The 23,088-nt window shown below is 36.7% G+C and overlaps 1 protein-coding gene across 3 annotated transcripts in view; it reads left to right on the top strand.

Moving 5' to 3' along the window:
- The window catches only part of Nkain2 (sodium/potassium transporting ATPase interacting 2), a 1,169,480-nt gene that overhangs the window by 927,542 nt on the left and 218,850 nt on the right, over positions 1 to 23,088 (top strand). For all 3 annotated transcript variants that reach the window (XM_021173756.3, XM_085842724.1, XM_085842725.1), the window contains exon 4: positions 1,751 to 1,951. In XM_021173756.3, the coding sequence (XP_021029415.1) occupies positions 1,751 to 1,951 (201 nt within the window). The remainder of the gene's footprint in view (positions 1 to 1,750; positions 1,952 to 23,088) is intronic.

The following is a 23,088-nucleotide window of genomic DNA, read 5'->3' as shown; positions in this document are numbered from 1 at the left end:
TAGAAATCACTAGCTATTAGGAATCCAGACAGTTCTTTCTGGACTGTGTGAACCTGGCTGCTCCCATGTCTTAGTCTTGATCTAATTGCCTTTGAAGACATTGTCTTTTTCATCTTTGTCACAAGTAATCCACCTAGTTTTCTTTTGTGACCAAATATTAAATGAGGAAGGCTGAGAAAGAAGCAGATACAGTATTCTTTCTTACATAACTGACCCTGAAAACATATCCATTGTTCAGGTACTGGTTCCATTGAAACCAGATCAAGGATATGACAGACTTCCTGTTTCTTTTAAATAAGAATGCTTCAAAAGACATTATCATTTCCTAAGTAGTCTCCTAAACAAAATGAAAGTGTCTTTCTGGCACTGAATTAAGATACTCCAGTTTTACTCATAGTTAATGGAACCCATAGAAAAGGCCTTGTGTGTGTGGACTGTTTGCCTTTGGTCTTTCATAATCACATATTTCCTAATTCACAAGTATTGGTCTCATTCCTCCATGCCTGGAATAGGAATAGAGAAGAGTTATCAGGTCAAAGAAGCTATAATGGTACCAACAAGACCTTTGAAGGTTTATCAAATCGACTTACTCATGGTAGTTTTTTTATCACTTCAAAAACTCTCTTGCACAATCTACCTCAGCAGGATTCACATGACTAGTAGTTTACATGCTCTATTTTTTTGTATTACTTTTATTTCTCCAAAACCTGGAAATATGAGACAATATAGATTCAGCTATTATGGCTCTGCTAACAAAACTTCTCCTCTTCTTGGAAAACATTAGGAAACAGGCACAGTCAATTTTCTCACTACAGACAACAAATTACTCCCAAAGTTCTTTTACTTTGGCCCCATCTTCTGTAGCAATAGACTTGCCTCCCAAGAGACATCATCACTTTTTGTGTGAGAACTTAACAGGTGGCTTTGGCTGTGGGCTTTATTTTGAAAATTATTAGCCTGAGTCAATTGCCAATTCTCTGTCTCCAACTTTTCAAGGATTCCTAGAAGCTTTTGTCCATAGCCTCAAGAAGAAGAGAAACTGTCTTTTGTATTTTTTTCATTGCTACCTGGAAGATGGTAATAGCACAGCCCAGTTTTCTCCAGTTCTGTCTACTTTTCAGTGTCTGGGATCTCCAGCTATTACTTAATCTTTAGCATTTTCAGTGGGAATCAGTGCCTCACAGCCACAGAACAGAACCAATCATGTGTACACACGGGACCAACTTTTAGAAGAAAGGGAAAAAAACAAGTAATAGTGTGTATTACTATGAAAAGTTCTTTAAAATTCTTACCATTAGTGTCAACATTAAGGTAAATGTAGTCAAGTTACAATTCAGTTTGTGGAACTAAAATATGTAGAAAAAAATAAATATTTTGAGAGAAAAAGAAGTGAATCAGATTTATAATGGCATCAATTTCACCCAATGGTGTGGTTTAAATCATTGAGGTCACAATGTTTTTAAATCCCAAAAAAGAACCTTTCTATATGATATAGTTCATTTAAATCATTAGTAATTTTTCTAAAAAGAATAAATAATAGTAATAATAATGTAACGGATAGTATTATGGACAGTCAAATCTTCAAAAGTATAATCTACATGCACATAATTACTTAAGAAGTTCAGTGCCTATAACATACACTAGGAGACAAGAAGGGACCTACCTTTTCCAGCAAGAAATAAAAATAAGTCCATCCCAAATAAACTGATATCTATAGTCTTTCTCATTATTATAAATTGCCTTCTTGCAGGAAACAGACCTTATTCTGACATTTAATATTTCAATGCACCGATCTTGGTGGATGGAGAATGGACCAGGATGTATGGTGACGTCTGTGACACCTGCCCCAGACTGGGCTCCAGAAGACCATCGCTACATCACTGTCTCAGGGTGTTTTCTTGACTACCAATACATTGAAGTGGCTCATAGTTCCCTCCAGATTGTCCTCGCAGTAAGTGTTGACAACAAACCACTCCTTCTAGTGTTTCTGGAATTGTTTTTTCTAGACAAACTCTCTGTGCACAAGGACTGTATGTTGATGTGGAATGTGTGTGGGCATTTTTTTAGTTTTCTGATTAATGGCATTTATAATAGGAATTTGCCAAATTAACCCAATTCTTAGCAAACCTCTGTATATCGCTTTTCATCAGCAATTGACAAAGAGCCTTTGATATCTTCCAACCCATAAATATTTGATTATTTCATTGGTAGTAGACTCTTTTGTCCTACCTCAAAAGAAAGATTTCAATATGTAATATATCATATATATAATCTATAATCTAAGGAAGATTATATATACACACAAACACACACACACACACACACACACACATATATATATATATATATATATATATATATATATATAAAGTGTTAGCACAAGTTTTTCTTCTGTTTGCATCTGTATTCTTTCAAGATTTCCCAGGTTTGTCACTTTTTATTCTCCCTCATTTTTCAGACCATTTCATGCTTTCTATAGAGTATACCTCTAGGCTTTAATGCTCTCATATTGTAACAATAAAGAACCCTCAATTTAGCAAGAGGCAGTGAGGTTTATAAATTTCAACTTAGTATTCCATATGCTTATGTTCTGCAAACAAATTAATTCCATTATTAGGACAAAGATTCAAATAAAAACAACTCTTCCTGAAGAAACTTAGGAAACCTAACTATGTGATTCTATGATATTTACAAAGTTAAAAACTTTCTTATACAAGAATTCATATGTCTATGTGAGATCATAGAATCATATATTTTCTTTAGATTCTATGTAGACATATAATTACTATGAACAAACTTAAACTGGTTAGCAACAAGATTATATAGATTTTTACCTTTCTTCAGCTAATTACTGTGGGAGTAATATTAACTCAGAATGGAATAATAAGGAACAATAAATTATATGTAAAATGATATCAGTGTCTCTATATTTAAAAAAATAAAAATAAAACTTTATATCATAATAAAAGATATTGTAACTGGGCATGATGGCGCATGAGTTTAATCTCAGCACTTAGAACACAGGGACAAGAGAATACAGAAAAAGTTCCCAAACAGACGGGCCTAAACAGAGAAAACTACTCTCTAAACAAACAAAAAGCAACATAACAAAGAACAAAGCAAAACATGATTTAAAAAATAACAGTATTGTGGTAGCAAATATTTTAATAAACCTCTATAATAAGGATCATAGAATGTGGGTCCTGGCTCTAGTCTGTATATTTGGGAGGCTACTTCAGGATTTCGAGTCCAAGGTGATTGTGAGCTATATCCCTAGACAATATCTCAAAAATCAAAACCAAATCCAAACATAATACTTCCTGTGTTGTGTCAACATGTGTTTCTGTTGGTGGCTCTTTTTGTCACATAAGAAACATGGCTAATGGTGTCACCTCCAACCCAGTGGTCATGAATTGCCATGCCTGACATGATAATAGATGTGGAGGATCACCCTAGCATACCCCTGCTCAGATGGTAGGGCTCATTGTTATAATTCACTGTCTCTCAGTCCCAAATAAAGAACTCTAAATCTTTGCAGAGAACCCTAGTTTCTAGAAAATCTGAATTGTGTTCTTCCCTAAAGTATTAGCATTTTTTTAAACTCAGATTAGATGAGCTCTTTCCTGTCTTGGCACTATAAAACCTCTTGCTTAGACACTGCACTGACAGAGCAATAGAGGGAGGTTCCTTCTCTGTAACAACCATAGATAAAGCATGAAATGAGACTTATAACTCAGTTCTTGAATTACTGAAGGTTGTGGAGATCATAGATACAGGCTAAAGAAAATGAAGGTGGGAGACAGGCTAGATATGAGAGAAATATCTATGTCTTCTCTAAGAATAGGTGTTGATTTTCCAAGAATTCAGACACCACATCTTGTCCCTTTTTATGTGGCTTTGCAGTTATAATCACAGAAATGTCAACTGTGATGGGCACCAAATCACAGGTACTGAGAATGCAGATAGGCTAAATTAAAGTTAGAGGTTACCAGGTAGTCACTATGACTGCCAATTTATATCTATCATATATTTGGTAATTTTGTCTTGGTTGCATCAAGAGGGACTATTGATCTTCAGGTATCCTGGCTTTCAAGGATCCTGTTCTCAAAGACAAAGCAGGTCAGCATAGGCAGAGATTCAGCAAAGATAAGTAGCTTATATTCTAACTAACAACAACATGAACTGTTCTTTCATTGCTCCAACCCAAGACATGTTTTCATTGAAGAAAGTCTTTGGTGACAGTTTTATTAGGGAATTAAGGTGAGCCAGCAATGATGGCTTTATATTCTTCAAAGTCTAATAAAGTGGAATCTCATGAGAAAAATAAAATACTTCTGGAATTAGGAGACAAAGATATGTTAGAGAGGGGATTTAAACAAAATATACCTCATATGTAAACTATCTTATCATTTCTACTAAACCTATAATTTAGCCAAATTCCACCTGTGTCCAAAGATAATATGAAGATATAATTTATGTGCATGAGCATTTATAAATAATCACTTTTAGAAAGATATTTGCATTTGTGATGAGTGTGTATATAACTACAACCACTGTTTTATTAAACCCTATGAAATATTTTATATGCAGAGAATTTTGCATACAAGGGTGCATACTATTCAAAAATATATATTACACAGTAATACACAGAACACCTTTAAATACATGTGTACATAATGCAAAATAGATAAAATACCTCTAAGAGTTGCTGCAATTGGCATCTCATTTCTCAGGTTTACACTGTCTCCAGAATGGAGAACTGGCATCCTCAACTCGCCCATTTTCAGTAGCTCCACCTTTGAGGGCAGCAACTCTTCCTTCTCAGTTCTGACTGTGGCAGAGATCAGAATAAGTAGGAGGTACATAATTAAGTTCTATATACTTTCTGCCTTTGGGCTTACTGTTGTTTAGCCAGCCTTGGGCTATAAAAAATAAAAAATATCTGCTATTCTCCTAAGGGTTTACCTTGAACAATTTTCTGTACCTTATGAACACATTTTCCTCTGGTCTTTATGATCACTTTTGCAGTAATGATTAAGGAATAAAATGCTGCCTTGAATATCTCTGTTCCTCCCCCACTTGAGTCACACATGTCACTCTTCAGACAATCAAATATTCAGTTCAATTCGTTGAAGTAAACAGTTCCTGATATTTGGCTCTGTTTGTTTCTGGAGAAACAGAAAGATCTGAATCTATATACTTGAGGATGTCACAACAAAAATGGAAGCAGACTCTTGATGGTACTAACCTGGTGCAGGTAGAAAACATCAGACGATGTAGCAAGAATATATTTTATGCAGTCTGGAGCATAATTTTGCTTCTTACTCTCATCCTATATTCAGCAAAGTCAGCTGAACTCTATCACTTGTCTGCATTCATCTTTGAAGTTGGCGTCTAGGATGTCTGGCTGAAATCTGCTTCCACATTCCCTGCTCTTCCAGTTGTTGCTCTTGATTAATTCCAAATCTCTCCTTTTATTCTACCATGGCTCAGCCTTTCTTTCACAAATTCCTGGACCCTCCAAGTGCTTGTTACCCCATTGTTAGGTTTTCTGCCAATCAACTTCTGACTGATTTTGGAAGGAGCTTTCACAAAGCCCAAATTTGGATTTCGCGCATAGATATCTCCCATTGGCATCCAAAGAAAGACAAGAATAATACCCCTATAATTGAGTAGAGGGACTATTAATCACATAGCCTCCAGCTGAGCAGAAAAACAGCCAGAAAACCCTAATGATGAGCCAGGTGTCAGTCTTCCAGCTTCCCATTCCTTGGTTGAGCTCAAAAGGCATACAGGTGTATGCAGTTTTAATAAAACTACAAAAAGAATGTTTTTCAAATATCCACATTTGCAAAACACATTAACTATGTGTAGGGAGAGCAAGAAGGAGATCAACCTGGGAAGTGTTTTGTATGACAAACAGATTCAGACAATTCAATTAAGCAGCGTGTGACTGGTAGAGCAAAGAATAGAAAACGTGCTCACATTAATCCATGCTTTTGACCATGTAACCATCCTTTGAGACAGCAGAACAGGTTTAAAGCCTTTATTCACATACATAGTGATTAAAAGACAGTGGCTATATTCTAACAGTAAGGAGGGAAAACAGCCTTCAACATGAATGCTGTTTCTAGCTGATGAGTAACGGATTCCTAAAATCCGAAGCTCTAGAGTCTGTCTGGGCAGAGAATCCTATGATTGATTAGCTTCATCTCCCATGGGGAAGAAGAGTTGGTGTCCATGAGCTTCACATTCATGTACAAATTAGCTTCACTCCTGTAAGCAACACCATGGGTAAAAAATATAACGTACACAAATGTTATTTTAAGAGAAATGTGTTACTGTCATAATGTAAGTAACTATATTTATTGAAATTATGTTAGAATTAAAAAAACAAAAAACCTCACTGGAAAGCAAAGCCAGTTAGTCATTTGTTTCTGTAGCCACATCCAGAGAATCAATATTTCTAAATTTAATATAAACCTCAGCAACCAAAATTGCCTGCCTTTCTTTTCCTTTATTTCCTATCCATCTGACACACTTCTAAGTTTATGGCAGCTTGATGACTATTCTTTTAGAAGACTAGCAAAGAATATTGGTTAAAAGGTAAATAAGCTTACTACTTCCCAAAGTCATTAGAGGTGCCTTAGAAACCATACACAGATTAGCAGGGATTTAGAAAGACTTTAGGAAATGCTTTCATGCTGATGTATGGCTCTCAACTAAAACTAAAGCAGTTGTCTTGTCAGACACATCATTCCTGTTCATAAAACTCCGTGCTGCATAGTGTATATGAAATCATTATTCAGTAGATTAGAGTTAATTAAAAACTAATAAATGAAACATGTTTACTTCAGATCAGAGAGTCCCAGCTATTCCAATTACTGTCGATTAATAATTTGCATTTGGCATTTGTTTCACTCTGATATAACTAGGAACATCAGGGATGCGGGAACTTAACTATTTTGTATTAAGTTCATCCAGAATTATTAGAGTGTGTGCTGGAATATTTTCTGAGAACCAGCAATTCACCAATGTGCATTGTATACAAATGCATGGGCTTAATATCGTGCATGCTGCAATTTATGTCTCCTTTAATCTGCAAACACTTATTTACATTGATTTGATTATTAAAGCTTTGGGTCCTAATGTTCATGCCACTAGAATATTGCTGGGAAATATGTATTAAGTTTTATAAGAATGTTTGGCTTGAAAGGGATGGCCAGGGATGTGGAATAAGTTGGTTCTTAAAACTATATTTGGAATCCATATGGTTGTCATGGGAATATCATTTTATACACATGAAAGTGGAAAACTAGGAAATACTTTTCTGTTTACTTCTATTTTGTAAAAAAAAAAAAAATGTTATTCTGAAACAGGGTCTTATTCTGTAGGCTAAAAGAGCCCGAGACTCCAGGCCATCCACCTGTTCATGCTCCAGGTGCTGGAATTACAGTTGTGAGCCATATGCCATGACGTTTACCTAAACAGAGTTACTTGTACAAAGAGTAAATTTGATTTGTCTGATGTGTTTCAGAGTCTTTATCCATTTATAGTGTCATTTTTACTTTACAAGTTTTGCAAAGGAAACAAAGTATATCTATAACTCTAAAACTTCTTTAAAAATAACTCAGAGCACATATTTTATTTTTTATTATTTTTATTTTTTTAAATTAATTTATCTTTTACACTCCACATTTTATTACCCCCATCCACCCTCCAACTGTTCCACATCCCATACCTCCTTCCCATCCCTTCCTCTATGTGGATGCCCCTACCGCTCCACCCAACCTGACCTCTAAACTCCCTGAGGCCTCCAGTCTCTTGAGGATTAGGTGCATCATCTCTGAATGAACAGAGACCTGGCAGTCCTCTACTGTATGTGTGTTGGGGGCCTCATATCAGTTGGTGTATGCTGCTTGTTTGGTGGTCCAGTGTTTGAGAGATCTCGGGGGTCCAGATTAATTGAGACTGCTGTTCCTCCTACTGGATCACCCTTCTCCTCAGCTTCTATCAGCCTTCCCTAATTCCACAACAGGTGTCAGCTGCTTCTGTCCATTGATTGGGTGCAAATATCTACATCTGACTCTTTCAGCTGCTTGTTGGGTCTTTTGGAGGGCAGTCATGATAGATCCATTTTTGTGAGTGTTCCATAGCCTCAGTAATAATGTCAGGCTTTGAGACCTCCCTTTGAGATGGATCCCACTTTGGGACTGTCGCTGCACTTTCTTTCAGACAGGAATGATTATGGGTCAGAGATGTGACTGTGGGATGGCAACCCATCCCTCACTTGATTCCCTGTCTTCCTGCTGGAGGTGGGCTCTATAAGTTCCCTCTCCCTACTGGCGGTTATTTCATCTAAGGTCCCTTCCTTTGAACCCTGAGAGTCTCTTACCTCCCAGGTCTTTGGTGCATTCTAGTGGGTCTCCCAACCTCCTATCTCCAGCAGTTCCCTGTTTCCATTCTTTCTGTTGGCCCTCAGGGCTTCTATCCTTTTTCCTCACCCAATACCAGATCAGGTTCCTCTCTATCCCATCCCCCACCCTCACCCCTGTCCACTTTCCCTCCCAGGTCCCTCCCTCCCTCCCCACCTCTGATTGCTTTCATCTCTCACCCAAATGGGAATGAAGTGTCCTGACTTGGTCACTTCACCTGGTTGACCTTTGAGAGTTCTCTGGACTGTATCTTTGGTATTCTGTAATTTTTTTTTTTTTGCTTAATATCCATTTATTAGTGAGTACATACTGTCCATGTCCTTTGGGGTGTGAGTTACCTCACTCAGGATGATATTTTCTGTTTCTATTCATTTGCCTGCAAAACTCAGAATATCCTTGTTCTTAATGGTGTAAATGAACCACATTTTCTGTATACATTCTTCTGTCCTGGGACATCTAGGTTGTTTCCAGCTTCTGGCACATATTTTTAAATTAACAAAACATTATGTTATATAAAATGACACAAATGCAGAGTCAGTGATCTGTCAACATTTACAAGCATTTTAATTTAATCAAGATTGATTCCTCCAAGAGACTCTGGAGCATGATTAATAGCTGTTCATTAGATCTCTGTCACGTTTTTGATTCATTTCCCAGAAATTGTTGCAAATTGAGCAATTTCCATTTTTTTGCTTTTATTGAAGTAGAAGAAAAACCTAATAGATTTGACAGTTGGCAGGTTATTTGAAATGATTTTTATAATAGAGAAGTGTAAATTGTGGCATGCAGTTTAGAATAAGTTACATAAATTGAGTAACAATGTACAAAATGTACTCACTACTTCGATATTTTGAAAAAAGACATTTTAGTGCTTATAAGTAATCAATATACTAAAATATGAATAATTTCTAGCCGTCTCATTCTAGTATTAACAGCAAATTTATTTCAAATAAAAATTTAATTTGACCTTAATAACATTTGATCCATGTCTATTATAAACTGTATTGTTTTGATTAGTTGTGTAAAATTACTACTATGACTATAATAGTAAGTATATAATAGTAGTATAGTAAGTATATAATAGTATATAAGTCACATGCAAATACATTTTTTCATGAAGTCAGAATAAAGTCAAATTTAAAGTTATGTATGTTAATATAATATGTAAAACAAATTATAAATATGTATAATGATTCAATGCAAAGTAGTACGAGGTAATAGGCAAATGAAAATCAAATAAATAAACTTATTTTATTAGGCCAAAATTCTGTGAAAATAGGGAGGGAGAACTATATATTCAAAAAGAAAATTAACTCTATAAAACCTATGATCCTTAAAAGACACTTGGTTGTTTTTCGTTTTTTACACATTAGGTTTCAATCACATTCTTTCTCCTTCTCCAAATCCTTTCAGATCTGACTATCCATACGCCTTCGTATTCTTTCTTACTCTATTTTTTTAAAAAATGAACACACAGAGACACACACACTCATTTGTACACACAAAGACAGACAGACAAAGAGACACACACACACCCCAAAAATCAAACAAATAAAAACCATGGAGTCTATATTGTGGTCCATTCTGTGTTGGTCAACTGCTCCTGAGCATGAGACCTACTTTGAGTGTAGTGGATACAACCAGAGTCACTCCACTGAGGAATAATAATAGATTGCAAGTAGATGTTTGACTGGGCATGCTACTTTGTACCTATTTTCCCTTTTCCATGCTGAGATTTTTGTCTGACTTGTACAGGATTTGTGTGTGCTGTCTTGGTGAGTTTGTGGCTGCATCAGCTTCATTTGCCTGGAAAAGTTTCCAACACCTCTGGTTCTTACAATCTTTCATTCAGCAATAGTGTTTTACCATCAGTGTGTGGAGGATAACCAATAGTATTGGCAATAGCTTATAATGTTTGAGGTAGGGGGTTCTGGGAGATCACTTTGCCCAACAACTATAAATGATACAACTCATCCTTGGAATTGGAGGTTTTATTTAGTAGCATATGGCATCTAGTTCAAAACTTTTCTCCTTCATTATATGATAACACCATCAATTTTATATAATATTTATATATTACATATTATTTACATATGAATTATATAGTACATGTCTTAGGTGGTGTTACCATATAATGGTATTAAAATTATATATATACACACACACACACACACATATATATATATATATACACACACATGTGCATATGATGCACACACATATATACTCTGATTGGGGTAAGATGAAATCTCAAATAAGTTGGAATTTGCAGATGGTTTACCATCTCTGATTCATCTTTTGAGAACTCTCTGTTGAATTCTATACAACATTTTTAATTGGGTGGTTTGTATTTTTTTGTGTTTAGTGGTTTTGAGTTCTTTATTTCCATGTCTGCCTGTTTGTTTACTTTTGTACATCCTAGATACTAACCCTCCAGCTGAAATACAATTGTTGTCTATCTTGTCTATATATTTTTAGCTTTTTGTACATTATAAATATAATTGGTAAAGATTTGTTCCTATTTGGTGGGCTGTCTCATTGCTAGAATGAGGGTGTCTTTTGCTATACAGCAACTTTTAAGTTTCAGGAACTCTTATGGTCTTTACCATCAGAAAATCCATTCCTATGCCAATGAATTTGAATATATTCTCTACTTTCTCTTCTATAAATTCAGGGTATCTTGTCTTATGTTGGGCTCCTTGTTTTATTTGAATGTTGTGAAGGATGATAGATATGTGTCTATTTTCATTCTATGTATAACGATTCAGTTACAGCAGCAACATTTGTTAGAAAAATGCTATCTTTCCTCCAGTGTATAGGCATCAGTTTCAAAAACCAGGTTATTTGTAGGTATGTGGAATTATATCTGGGTCCTCAATTCTATGTGTTTCTTTTTATGTCAATACCAAGATGCTTTGATTAGTATAATTTCCCTAATACAACTTAAAATATGGAATCATGATATATCCAGTTCTTTAGAATCCTTTTGGCTATCTTGCTGTTTGTGTGTGTGTGTGTGTGTGTGTGTCCATATGAAGCTTAACTTGTGTTTTCAAATTCTATGAAATTCTGTGTTGGAATTTTGATGGAGACTGCACTGAATCTAAACGAATAAGATGGCCATATTCAAAATATTGATCCTACTGATCCATTACCATATGAGATCTTTTCAAACTTTAATGTCCATTTTTACTTCTTTCTTTACCTTTTTTATTAAATGTCTTAAGGTTCTAGCATACAAATGTTTATGCATGCTTTGTTAGTTATTTCAAGATTGTTTTGAAGATGCTCAGAAAGATATTGTTTCTCTGATTTTTTCATGTTTGCATATATTTACAAGCAGATTGTGTGAGTGTATATGTATCCATGCACGCATTTTAATTTTGTATATTGCTACATGGATAAAATTATTTATCAGCTATAGAAGTTTTCTTGGGGAGTCTGTAGGATCTCTCATATACAAAACCATGTCATCTGAAAGCAAAGGTAGTTTGGCTTCTCTCTATTTGTATCCCTTTATTCTCTTCAGTAGTTTTATTTCTCTAGCTAAGACTTTGAGTAGTATATTGAACAGGGAAAAAGAGAAAGGAAATCTTTGCCTTGCTTATGATTTTAGTGAAAATGAGCAAAATAGTTTTTCTTCCTTTAGAATGATGTTTCCATGACTTGTTGCCTGCTACCTTTGTTATAGTAAGATAAGTCTCTCCTAATTCTAGTTTCTCCACAACTTTCTCATGAAGAGATGTTAGATTTTGTCAAAGACCTTTTTTGGCACATAATGAGATGATCATCTGATTTCTGTTTTTTGATCTGTTCACATGGGAAATTACATTTATTGGTTTATGTATGTTGTACCATCCCCAGACCTCTGAAATGAAGTCAAATTGATCATCATGAATAATCTTTTTTGATTTGTTCTTAAATTTAGTTTGAAAATATTTTATTGGGTATTTTTGCATCTGTGTTCATAAGGAATATGTGCATAATTTTTTTGTTGAGTCTGGTTTTTGTATCAGCATCATAATGATGTCTTTAAAATTGTAAATGTTTCTTCAGTTTCTATATTGTAGAATAATTTGAGGAGTGTTGGTATTAAACATTCTTTTAAGGTCTGATACAATTCTGAGATGAATTCATGTGGGTCTGGATATGTTTGTTATTCTTTTTTTTTTCAATTTTTATTAGATATTTTCTTCATTTACATTTCAAATGCTATCCCGAAAGTCCCCTATACCCTACCCCACCCCCGCCCTGAACTTCGACCCACCCACTCCCACTTCTTGGCCTTGGCATTCCCCTGTAGTGGGGCATATAAAGTTTGCAAGACCAAGGGGCCTCTCTTTCCAATGTTTGTTATTCTTGTTGTTGTTCGCTTGTTTAATCTGCTTTTGGGGGAGATTTTTAGTTGCTGCAGAGTTTTACAATTGGCTATATGTATTGTTAAGGTTTTTATTTCACGATTATTTAATTTTGGTGAGCTTTGTATATCAAATATGCATTCATTCATTTTAGATTTTCCAGTTCAGTGGGAATCAGAATTTTTTTTTAAGTTTAAATGATTTAACTTGGGGGATTATAATATGACATCATTTTTCCCCTTCCCTTCCTCCCTCCAAATCCTCCAATTCATACTGCTTAAACATATCTTATCTTACCTTTTTTCAACTTCATAACCTCTTTTTTTAATTTGTGTGTTTGTATATGTGTATTCACAAATATGTAAATACAAGCTTCTCAGTCTGTATAACTTTTATGTGTATATTTTCAAAGCTGACCATTTTGTGCTATATAACCAAGGGATGTGCTCTTTCATAAAGAAGACAATTTCTCATACTCTAAACATTCTGTAGTTGCCTATGATAAGGATTGAGACCTTATAAGTTTCTCCATTCTACAATATCATGTCTGTTGGTATTGTCCTTGTTTAGCTAATATTTAGGCAGCCACGTTGGAAAGACCTGTGGGTTTAGCTTCTCTTCTTTGGAAGAGACACAATCTCACACTAATTTTCTGTTTCTCTGACTCTTATAATTATTTCTCTCGCACTGAGTCTTTGGTGTAGGAGTTGTGTTGTTGATTTCTCACTGAGGACTGAGCTCTACAACTCTATATTTTGATCAGTATGGTTTTCTGTAAATTGTCTCTGTCACAAAGCAAAGTTTGCAAAAGGAGAGTTGAGAATTACCTATGGGAATATGGAAAATGTTTATAAAAATGTTTATAAAATACTTAGGAAGTATGCTAGTTTAATAAATAGTACTTATAGGTTCTCCTTCAAGAACCATGATTTCACTTGTACTAGGTACTTGGGTAGCTTTTCAGGACCAGGGGTGATTTTCCACTCATCTTGAATGGGACTTAAATCTGATTAGAGAGCTGTTGGTCACTCCCAAATTATTTGTGACAATAGTCCATGTTTAGTGGTTCTGTTTCATAAAGTATGTTCTTATGCCTATCTGAATGTCTTATAATGAATCTATTATAATGCTTCCCTTTTTGTCTCAATATTGTTATTTGAAACTTCTCTCTCTACCATTTGATTAATTTAACTTAATGTTTACAATCTTATAGATTTCTTTTTTTAACAATTTTTATTAGATATTTTTTCATTTATATTACAAATGCTATCCTGAAAGTCCCCTATACACTGCCCTCCGCCCTGATCTGCCCCTCAACCCACCCACTCCCGCTTCCTGGCCATGGCATTCCCCTGTACTGCGGCATTTAATCTTTGCAAGAGCAAGAATCTCTCCTCCCAGTGATGGCCGGCTAGGCCATCTTCTGCTACAAATGCAGCTAGAGACACAAGCTCTGCCGGTACTGGTTGGTTCATATTGTTGTTCCACCTATAGGGTTGCAGACCTGTTTAGCTCCTTGAGTACTTTCTCTAGCTCCTCCATTGGGGGCCCTGTGTTCCATCCAATAGATGACTGTGAGCATCCACTTGATTTCTTTCAAACAACCACCTTTTACTTCATTGATTCTTTGTGGATTTTTTGCTTGTGTGTGTGGTTTTTGTTTGTTTGTTTGTTTGTTCTTTGTGTGTTTATTTGTTTGTTTGTTTTTTGTTTTTGAGACAGTGTACTGGCTATTTTTGTGTCAACTTGACACAGCTGGAGTTATCACAGAGAAAGGAGCTTCAGTTGAGGAAATGCCTCCATGAGATCCAACTGTAAGGCATTTTCTCAATTAGTGATCAAGGGGGAAAGGCCCCTTGTGGGTGGGACCATCCCTGGGCTGGTAGTCTTGGGTTCTATAAGAGAGTAGGTTGAGCAAGCCAGGGGAGGCAAGCCAGTAAAGAACATCCCTCCATGGCCTCTGCATCAGCTCCTGCTTTCTGACCTGCTTGAGTTCCAGTCCTGACTTCCTTTGGTGATGAACAGCAGTATGGAAGTGTAAGCCGAATAAACCCTTTCCTCCCCAACTTGCTTCTTGGTCATGATGTTTGTGCAGGAATAGAAACCCTGACTAAGACAAATTGGTACCAGCAGAGTGGGGTATTCCTGTGACAACCTGACCATGTTTTGGGGAGGACTGTGGAAGGACTTTGGAACTTTGGGCTTGAAGATCCATTCGTTGTTAAGAGCTCTGTCAGATGTTGTGTAGGAGCTTGGAAGATAATGCTGAGAACAGTGCAGAAGATGGAGGCCTGGTTTGTGAAATTTCAGAGGGAAAATTAAAGACTCTCTTCAGGGCCATTGCTGTTTTTATTGTGAAGATTTTGTAGTTCTGGTTAGCTGGGGCTGAAGAATCAGCTGTGATTAACAAGATACTAGAACTACTAAAGCAAAAACTTTGCATTACTGGGACTATTGATGCTGGTTAGCTGGAGCTAAGAAATTAGCGGTGATTAAGAAGAGACCAGCATCTTTGAGGTGACATCTTGTGGGAAGTGTTTTCTGAAAGCACAAAGAGGCTGTGTTCCAGAGATAGGCAAGGTTGTACTCCTTCTGCAGTGGGACTTGGTAATGTGTAAGGGTCACCCAGGTGGTACTGGTTTTGAAGGCATGAAGGGGTCACACAGCAGCTCAGGCTCGGCACTGTGAGAGGTCATGGAAGGCCATTGGTGAAGGTGCAGCCCCAGTTGTAATTGAAGGCCCAGGACTGAAGGGGTCACGCAGTGATTTGGAGATGCCAGTACCATGAGATGACCACCAAGAGCAGCAGCAGCAGTGGAGTACAGGCATCTGGAGCCCAGAGGACAACGTGTGTGCTACAAAAAGCATGGCTGGAGAAGTGACCCAAGCCCTTGGAGGAGCCCAGAAGATCGTGAGTTGGATCCCAGACGTTGGACAGTTGGAGATTGATTTTTGCTTTGATTGTGACTGTGCCCTGATATTTTCCCTCTTTAAGGAAAAAACTGTTTTAATGGAGCCCACAGTTAAGAGGCTTTTAATTGTAAAAAGACTTTGGATTTTAAAAGCGATGGATATTTTAAAGAGATTGAAATTTTAAGAATATGTAAAGACTGTGGGACTTTTAAAGTTATTTAGATCTTGGGGATGAATAAGAATGTAAGGGTTGAGGCTTACTAGTGATGTGTTTGTGTGTCAAGTTGACAAGGGGTCAATTGTACTGGCTATTTTTGAGTCAACTTGACACAGCTGGAGTTATCACAGAGAAAGGAGCTTCAATTGAGGAAATGCCTCCATGAGATCCAACTGTAAGGCATTTTCTCAATTAGTGATCAAGGGGGAAAGGCCCCTTGTGGGTGGGACCATCCCTGGGCTGGTAGTCTTGGGTTCTATAAGAGAGTAGGCTGAGCAAGCCAGGGTAGGCAAGCCAGTAAAGAACATCCCTCCATGGCCTCTGCATCAGCTCCTGCTTTCTGACCTGCTTGAGTTCCAGTCCTGACTTCCTTTGGTGATGAACAGCAGTGTGGAAGTGTAAGCTGAATAAACCCTTTCCTCCCCAACTTGCTTCTTGGTCATGATGTTTGTGCAGGAATAGAAACCCTGACTAAGACAGACAGGGTGTCTCTGTGTAGCCCTGACTGTCCTGGAACTCACTCTGCAGACCAGGCTGGCCTTGAACTCAGAGATTCTCAGGCCTCTGCCTCCCAAATGCTGGGATTAAAGGCTGGTGCCATCATGCCCGGCCTTTGTGTTGTTTTTGTTGTTGTTTCTATTTCATTAGTTTCAGGCATAACTTTTAATTATTTTTTTCTATCTACTCTTTTGTGGTATTAGTTCTCCTTGTTTTTCTAAAGCATTCAAGTGCATCATTAAGTTATTAACTCCTTTCCAGATTGTTTTTCAATGTAGATGCTAAGGCTATTAATTTTTCTTTTAGAACTGCCTTCATTGTGTCTTATAATGTTGCATTTTCATTTTTATTCTGTTCCTAAAAGGTTGTAATTTCCTTCTTGATTTCTTCTTGATCCAATTTTCATTCAATTGTAAAGTTCTTTAGCTTCCGTAAGATTATATACTTTTTGCTGTTTTTATTATTGGTGATATTCTGCTTTAATTCACGGAGGACAGATTGGATAGAGGTCATTATTTTAATTTCCCTAAATTTTTCAAGACTTACTTTGTGTCTTAATATGTGGTCAATGTTAGAGAAAGTTCCATAGGCTACTGCAAAGAAAGTACAATCTTTAGTATTTGAGTGGAATGTTTGGCGTGTCTACATCATAATAGTATTTAGCTACAGAGTATATCTGTTTACATTTTGCCTTTATGACCTACTTATTGATGAGTTACAGGTATTGAAGTCACCCACTATCACTATGTATGGGTCTTACCTAAAGCAATATTTCTTTCATAAAATTTGTTATCCTTGCACTTGATTCATAAGTGTTTAAAACTGTAATATCTATTCTCTTGGGTGTTTTTATAATGAGTATGTACTATCCTTCCCTATCTCTCCAGATTAGCTTTGATTTGATATCTATATATCAGATATGAAAGTAGCTATGCATATTTATTTCTTTCTCATTTGCTTGTAATACCATTTCCATCCTCTTCGCTAAGGTAGTTTCTATCCTTGATAGTGAAGTGTGTTTCATGGAGGCAGAAGAAAGATGGGTTCTGCTTTCTAATCAAATCTTCTGGCCTCTGCCTTTCCATTTAGGAAACTGTAACTATCAATATTGAGTATTAATATTAGCAGTGTTTATTAATTTCTGTTATTTAGCTGTTGTTACAGACCTCTGTTGTTTGTGATTTGTTCCTGTGTACCCTTTGGATTATTTAACATTCTCTTCAAACCCAAATTTTCCTTCTAAAAGACCTGAGTTAGAGGTTAGAAACTGATTATATTTTTGTCATGAAATGTTTTTCTTTCTTCTTTGATTGTGATTAATACTTTTATGTGGTATAGTAGTCTAAGCTGGTATCTCCAATCTTTTCATAGATTATACAACATCTATGTAGGCTTCTATTTTTAGCTTTTGAAGTCTTTATTGAAATTTCAAGTGTCTTCTAGTAAGTCTGTTCTTATATGTGGCCTAGTCTTTTAATATCCTTTCTTCATTCAATATGTTTATTGTTTTGATAATTATGTGTCATGAGGAATTTCTTTTCTGGTACTGTCTACTCGCTGTTCTTGTACCTTCAAAGGTTTTTCTTTCTTTTGATTTAGGAAATTTTATTCATGGCTGTTTAAAATAATTTCTGGATCTTTGACTGGGTCTCTTCTCTTTCCTCTGTATCTGTTATTTATAGGTTTGGTCTTTCCATAGTGTCCTAGATATTCTGGATGTTTTGTAGCTAGCTTTTTTAGACTTAACATTTTGTTTGACTGAGCTATCAATTTATTCTATCTTGTTTTTGAGACCTGAAATTCTCTCTTCTGCTTCATTTAGTTTTGAGTTTTTCCTTTGAGAGGTATTTTTGTACTGTTTTGTTTTCTGATCATTTCACTTTGAATTTTGTTTAAGTTTGCATATTCATTTAGTCAATCTATTTCCTGTTAAATTTTATTTTTCTAACTAGAATAGTTTTTTTTTATTTAATTCAATTGGTTATGTTTCCAAGATCTTTTTTGAGTCATATATTTGTGACTTCTTAAAGATCTCTGAACATATTCATAATTGTTTATTTGAAGTCTTCATCTTATGCCTCAGCTAAATTGCTTTTCTCACGGAAAATAACCATAAAGTTGCTAGTCTCTGGGAAAAGCATATTGTCTTAGTTGTTCAGGCTGTGAATCAGTGGAATGGTGCTTGATTTTTAGTCTTGGAGACCCTCTAGATTTCAAGGTTCATACTCTGACTAGTCTCAGATACAAAGTTCTCATTAGAACTCTAGGTTTAACCTCTAAGTAGTCCCATGTCAGTCCAGAGGGTGAGGTGACTGTTAGGCAAGCATCTAAGGAAAGGGGACAGATACTGAAGGCCTCATAAGTAGTATTCAGGGTCCAGGTTTTTTTTTGGAGCATGGCAGAGGCAGAATAAGGGTTCCCCAAGTTTGGCCACATATAGCAGAAGTTACCAAATGAATGGTGATGTGATAGAAGGAGGAACTGAAGCATAAGTGGCAGAAAGGCACAAGGATCGGGAAGAATAAGAGCACATGTATGGTGGCTGTGAGTTCATGGGAGAAAACAGGTTTGCAGAAGGTGGCGAGTCACAAAACAAATTAAGATGGGCTGTGAGGAATCCTGAGGAGGAAAATGAAGGAAGGAATAGAAGCATTTGTTTTGTAAAAGTCAAACACTTGATTTTACTAAGACTCAGGAAGCAGATTCTGGAGCAAATGCCTGCTAGGTCAGAAAGGCAGAGGAAGCACCCAGCTGACCTTCATACTCCACCAATGTCCTAGGGAGACACAGCCCTTTCTCCTTCTCCATGCTGTTTAAATACCCTTCAACTGATTGTCCCTCCTTTCTATTTCCTTATGTTCACTACCTACATGTCTTGACCCATCAATTACTTTATTTAATACTGTTTACAGAAAGCTCTTTGAATTAAAGTTGTGTGCTAGGGCTGAGCTACACCACAACAAGAAACAGGTTCACAATATTGGGATTGACAACAAGACCAAATGTCCCGCAACAGGGACTCTGCGACTACAATATGGATGGCATCTGAATCCTAGGGGATTTATGTAGGCTGAGAGGCTGACTGAAGTGGGGTGGGTGAGGTCTTCTGTTTTAAATAAAAGATTGTAAGTTACAAATGGCACTACTGTGCAGAGTAGTATATCTCAGTAATTGAACACATGTCTAGAATTCCTGAATGCCTAAATCTTGATCTCCAACATAATTTTAAAAGAACCCACTGTAGAATTTAAATTATATCAGATACACTTTCCTTTCTGTCCTCAATATATTTTTATCAATTATTTGTAGATTTTACATCATGCACCCCAATCAAATTGATTTCCTTGCCCTCCCATATCCACCCTCTCCCCTTGTGACCTCCTCTGCCCAAAACGAAGAAGAAGAAGAAGAAGAAGAAGAAGGAGGAGGAGGAGGAGGAAGAAAAAAGGAGGAGGAGTATGATAATGATGATGATGACTAGGATGGCATCTCATGTTGGGAACAAAGAAAAAGGGGGGAGCCCAGGGAGGGGGGGCGGGGAGAAGTGGGATGGGAAAAAGATGCCCAACACCCCACCAGAGTTTCCCTATTCTCTGGTCAGTCAGGCGTGGGAGGTCTGCTACCTAACCTATCCACTAATCCCTGGTTGGGCATTCCTCTATCCCACTCTTCAGGGGGTGGCCAAGGGGCAGCCCTGCCTGGGGACCTACTCAGATCTACTTTGCTAAAGCCAAGAGGTTTCTGGGAGAGAGTAAATAAGGGAAGAGGTTCCCAACACTGACCAGACTACTCAGCAGAACTTGAAGGAGCAGAGACTATGGTTTAAGAGCTTTATTACAGAAATGCAGGGGAAAGAGAGGAGAGAGAGAGAGAGAGAGAGAGAGAGAGAGAGAGAGAGAGAGAGGGAGAGAGAGAGAGGAGAGAGAAGAAGAAGGAGGAGGAGGAGGAGGAGGAGGAAAGGCTAGAGAGTAAGAGAGAGAAAGAGGAGAGGAAAGAAAAAGACAGAGAAAGGGAAGAGAAGTGGGAAATGAGAGAGGTGAGAAGACAAAGGAGTGAGAGAGCGAAGTGGGGGCTGAGCACCCCTTTTATGGTCTTCACTGTTGCTAGGTAACTGGGGAGGAGTTTAGCCTGAAGGTTAGAAGCTTGGACCAATGCTTACCTGACTACTGACCATGTTTCTCTTGTGGAGAGCTATGGGAGGTGGTACCTTAGGCAGGGGCCAGAGTTCCAGGAGCATGAGGGAACGCCTACCATGTCATGTAGGTGAATTATGACCATTGGAGTTCGGACCACAGCTTGACTGGAGAACAGCCTGCAATTCCCCACAGACACCCAGGGGCCAGGACCTTAAATAAAATTGAGTCCTTTCCCCAACAACACAAGAAAATATCAATTGTGGAGAAGCTACACTTCAGCATCCTTATCACAATTTTAAGAGCTTAGATACACTTAAAATAGCAACAAGATAGAAACAACTTGAATACATTAGCCAATATAAGTAGTTTTTTTGCAGTCATATAAATTAAATAATATTATTAAGGAAATGTTTAGATTAAACATAATACTCATCAAGTACTCAAAGCAGTTCAGATATGAAAAATAAACAACTCTAAAGGTCATATGAAACCATAATTTATCCTTAAAATAATAAAAAAAAAGTTTTAAAAGAGCAAAGCTATGCATGTCAGCCTTCCTGTTTTTAAAGTTTATTACAACATTACAGTGATTAAAATTGTATAGTACTGCCATGATGACAAACATATAAATCAATGGGACATAATGAATCTCAACTAATGGTGAAAAATATCAAGTGGTAGATTTCAGGTAATTTTGTTTATTTTATTGATACTTTTCAAGCTATGTGAGAATAGAAATAAGAAATTATCTAAATCAGTTCTCAGTGTTGTCTGAAATAGATATGTCTAAGACCTACAATAATTTTTAAATGAACACTTGAAGAATAGTCTTTGGTGACAATCATTTTCAGAGTTTTCCTAGAAATATCAGTGTCTTCCCAGTCTCTTCACATACAGTAAGTCTAAGGCACTTAATTTCCCAAAAATCCACAAAGTCAGAAAATTTTGTTCTGTACTACCAATATGACACAATAGCTATAGTCAGGGAAGTAGGTTCTCTAATAACAATGTGGTTGCATAGCCCTGATCAGGTAAACTGATCATCTAATATCAAGATGGCTTCATAGCTCTGTTCAAGGAAATTGGTTCTCTACTGAAAGGATGGTTATCACTCCACATTTTCTCTAGGTATTCTAAAACATTTTCTTTCAACTCAGTCCTATGTCAGAAATATCTATTATTAGCAAGCCTCTATATGTGTACTACATCTACTCCATTTCAACAGTAACTAATGATTTGGCATGGACCTGAAAATGAGAACTGAGTGATCAGATTCCTAGTCTAATGTCAAAGCTCAAAATAGCTTCTTAGGACAAAACTTCTGGCTCCTTACAAAGAAAACTGGTCAGCATAAGAAACTTCTTTCCTTTCCCCAGCACCAACAGTAGCCAGCAGCTGTAATGTTAGATCTTACTGTTAGATGTAAGTGCTGTGGTTATATCAGTTATCTATAACCACAGTTCTGGACTCAGTTATTAGAAATACTACAATATGGGGCTCAGTTGTTAAAAATACTTATGGTACTGGGTTCAGTTGTTACATAACTTTAGGATGTTGAACTTAATGGTTAGATGTACTGGAATGTAAGCATAAGTTGTTAGAAGTACCACAGTTTAGACAGAGCTTAGCTGTTGGCTGTACCCAGCGATGGTAAGCTAAGTTTTAACACAGACCTAGAATGCTGGACTCATTTAGGTGTATGTCTCTAGTCTTCCTGGGAATTCAGATGCAGAAACCATGTAAAGAGCAGTGACTCAGTAAACATATGTGATTTGGTATGTTACAGCATCACTATACTTCATCCAAATATTCAAAACATGTGGGAAGAAGAAGCAAATATGCTTGTAAACAGGTAGTTCACCCAGAGAAAGAGAATAGAAATGGAATCAGAAGACATTTCCTGGAACAACCAAATAACAACTTCTACAAATGAACTTTAGAACCCGAGTAGACTGTCCTTGAATAGCAAGAAATACTACTGGTTGTAATAATTGTTAATGGGTTATCAGGTCCTTTCATTCATTTTGCTTGCTGCTGGTGTGTTCTTTGAAAATAGTTAATGTGTTGTAAACACATGGACAAGCAGAATGGAAGAACTCAAGTAGCCTCAGAAGACAAACTAAGTGCAGGGGTGTTTGTTTGTTATTAGCATTATCTACTACTACTTGTAAACTGGGAAATAGAAGGTAAAATTTTCACTATCTGGAAGTAACCATACTTAAATCTCACTACTGATAGTATAATAAAATAATTTGTGATTATGAACTAAATGATAAAGACTTTACCTTGAGCTTGGATGAAGGCAGCATCCTTCATTTTATTCTTAGTTCAGTCCCTTCCACAGCTCTTTGAGGGCACTATAAACTTTTCAGTTTAACTCACAGTGATATGCAAAAGCAAAGCAAATCCTACTATATTTACCTTTGTCCCAGGTAGAACACTGACTCATAAGGCCAATATGATACCACTCAGTCTCCTGCATCACTAACCCACCCCTTTCCTTATCAACTATTATCACCCATGGACAATAG

The sequence above is a fragment of the Mus caroli genome, unplaced genomic scaffold (assembly GCF_978045245.1).
Source record: "Mus caroli unplaced genomic scaffold, Mus_caroli_1 scaffold_9, whole genome shotgun sequence".
In the NCBI taxonomy this organism is placed as follows: domain Eukaryota; kingdom Metazoa; phylum Chordata; class Mammalia; order Rodentia; family Muridae; genus Mus; species Mus caroli.
Note: the sequence above shows the minus strand (reverse complement) of the source record. Positions and strands in the feature narration are given on the sequence as shown.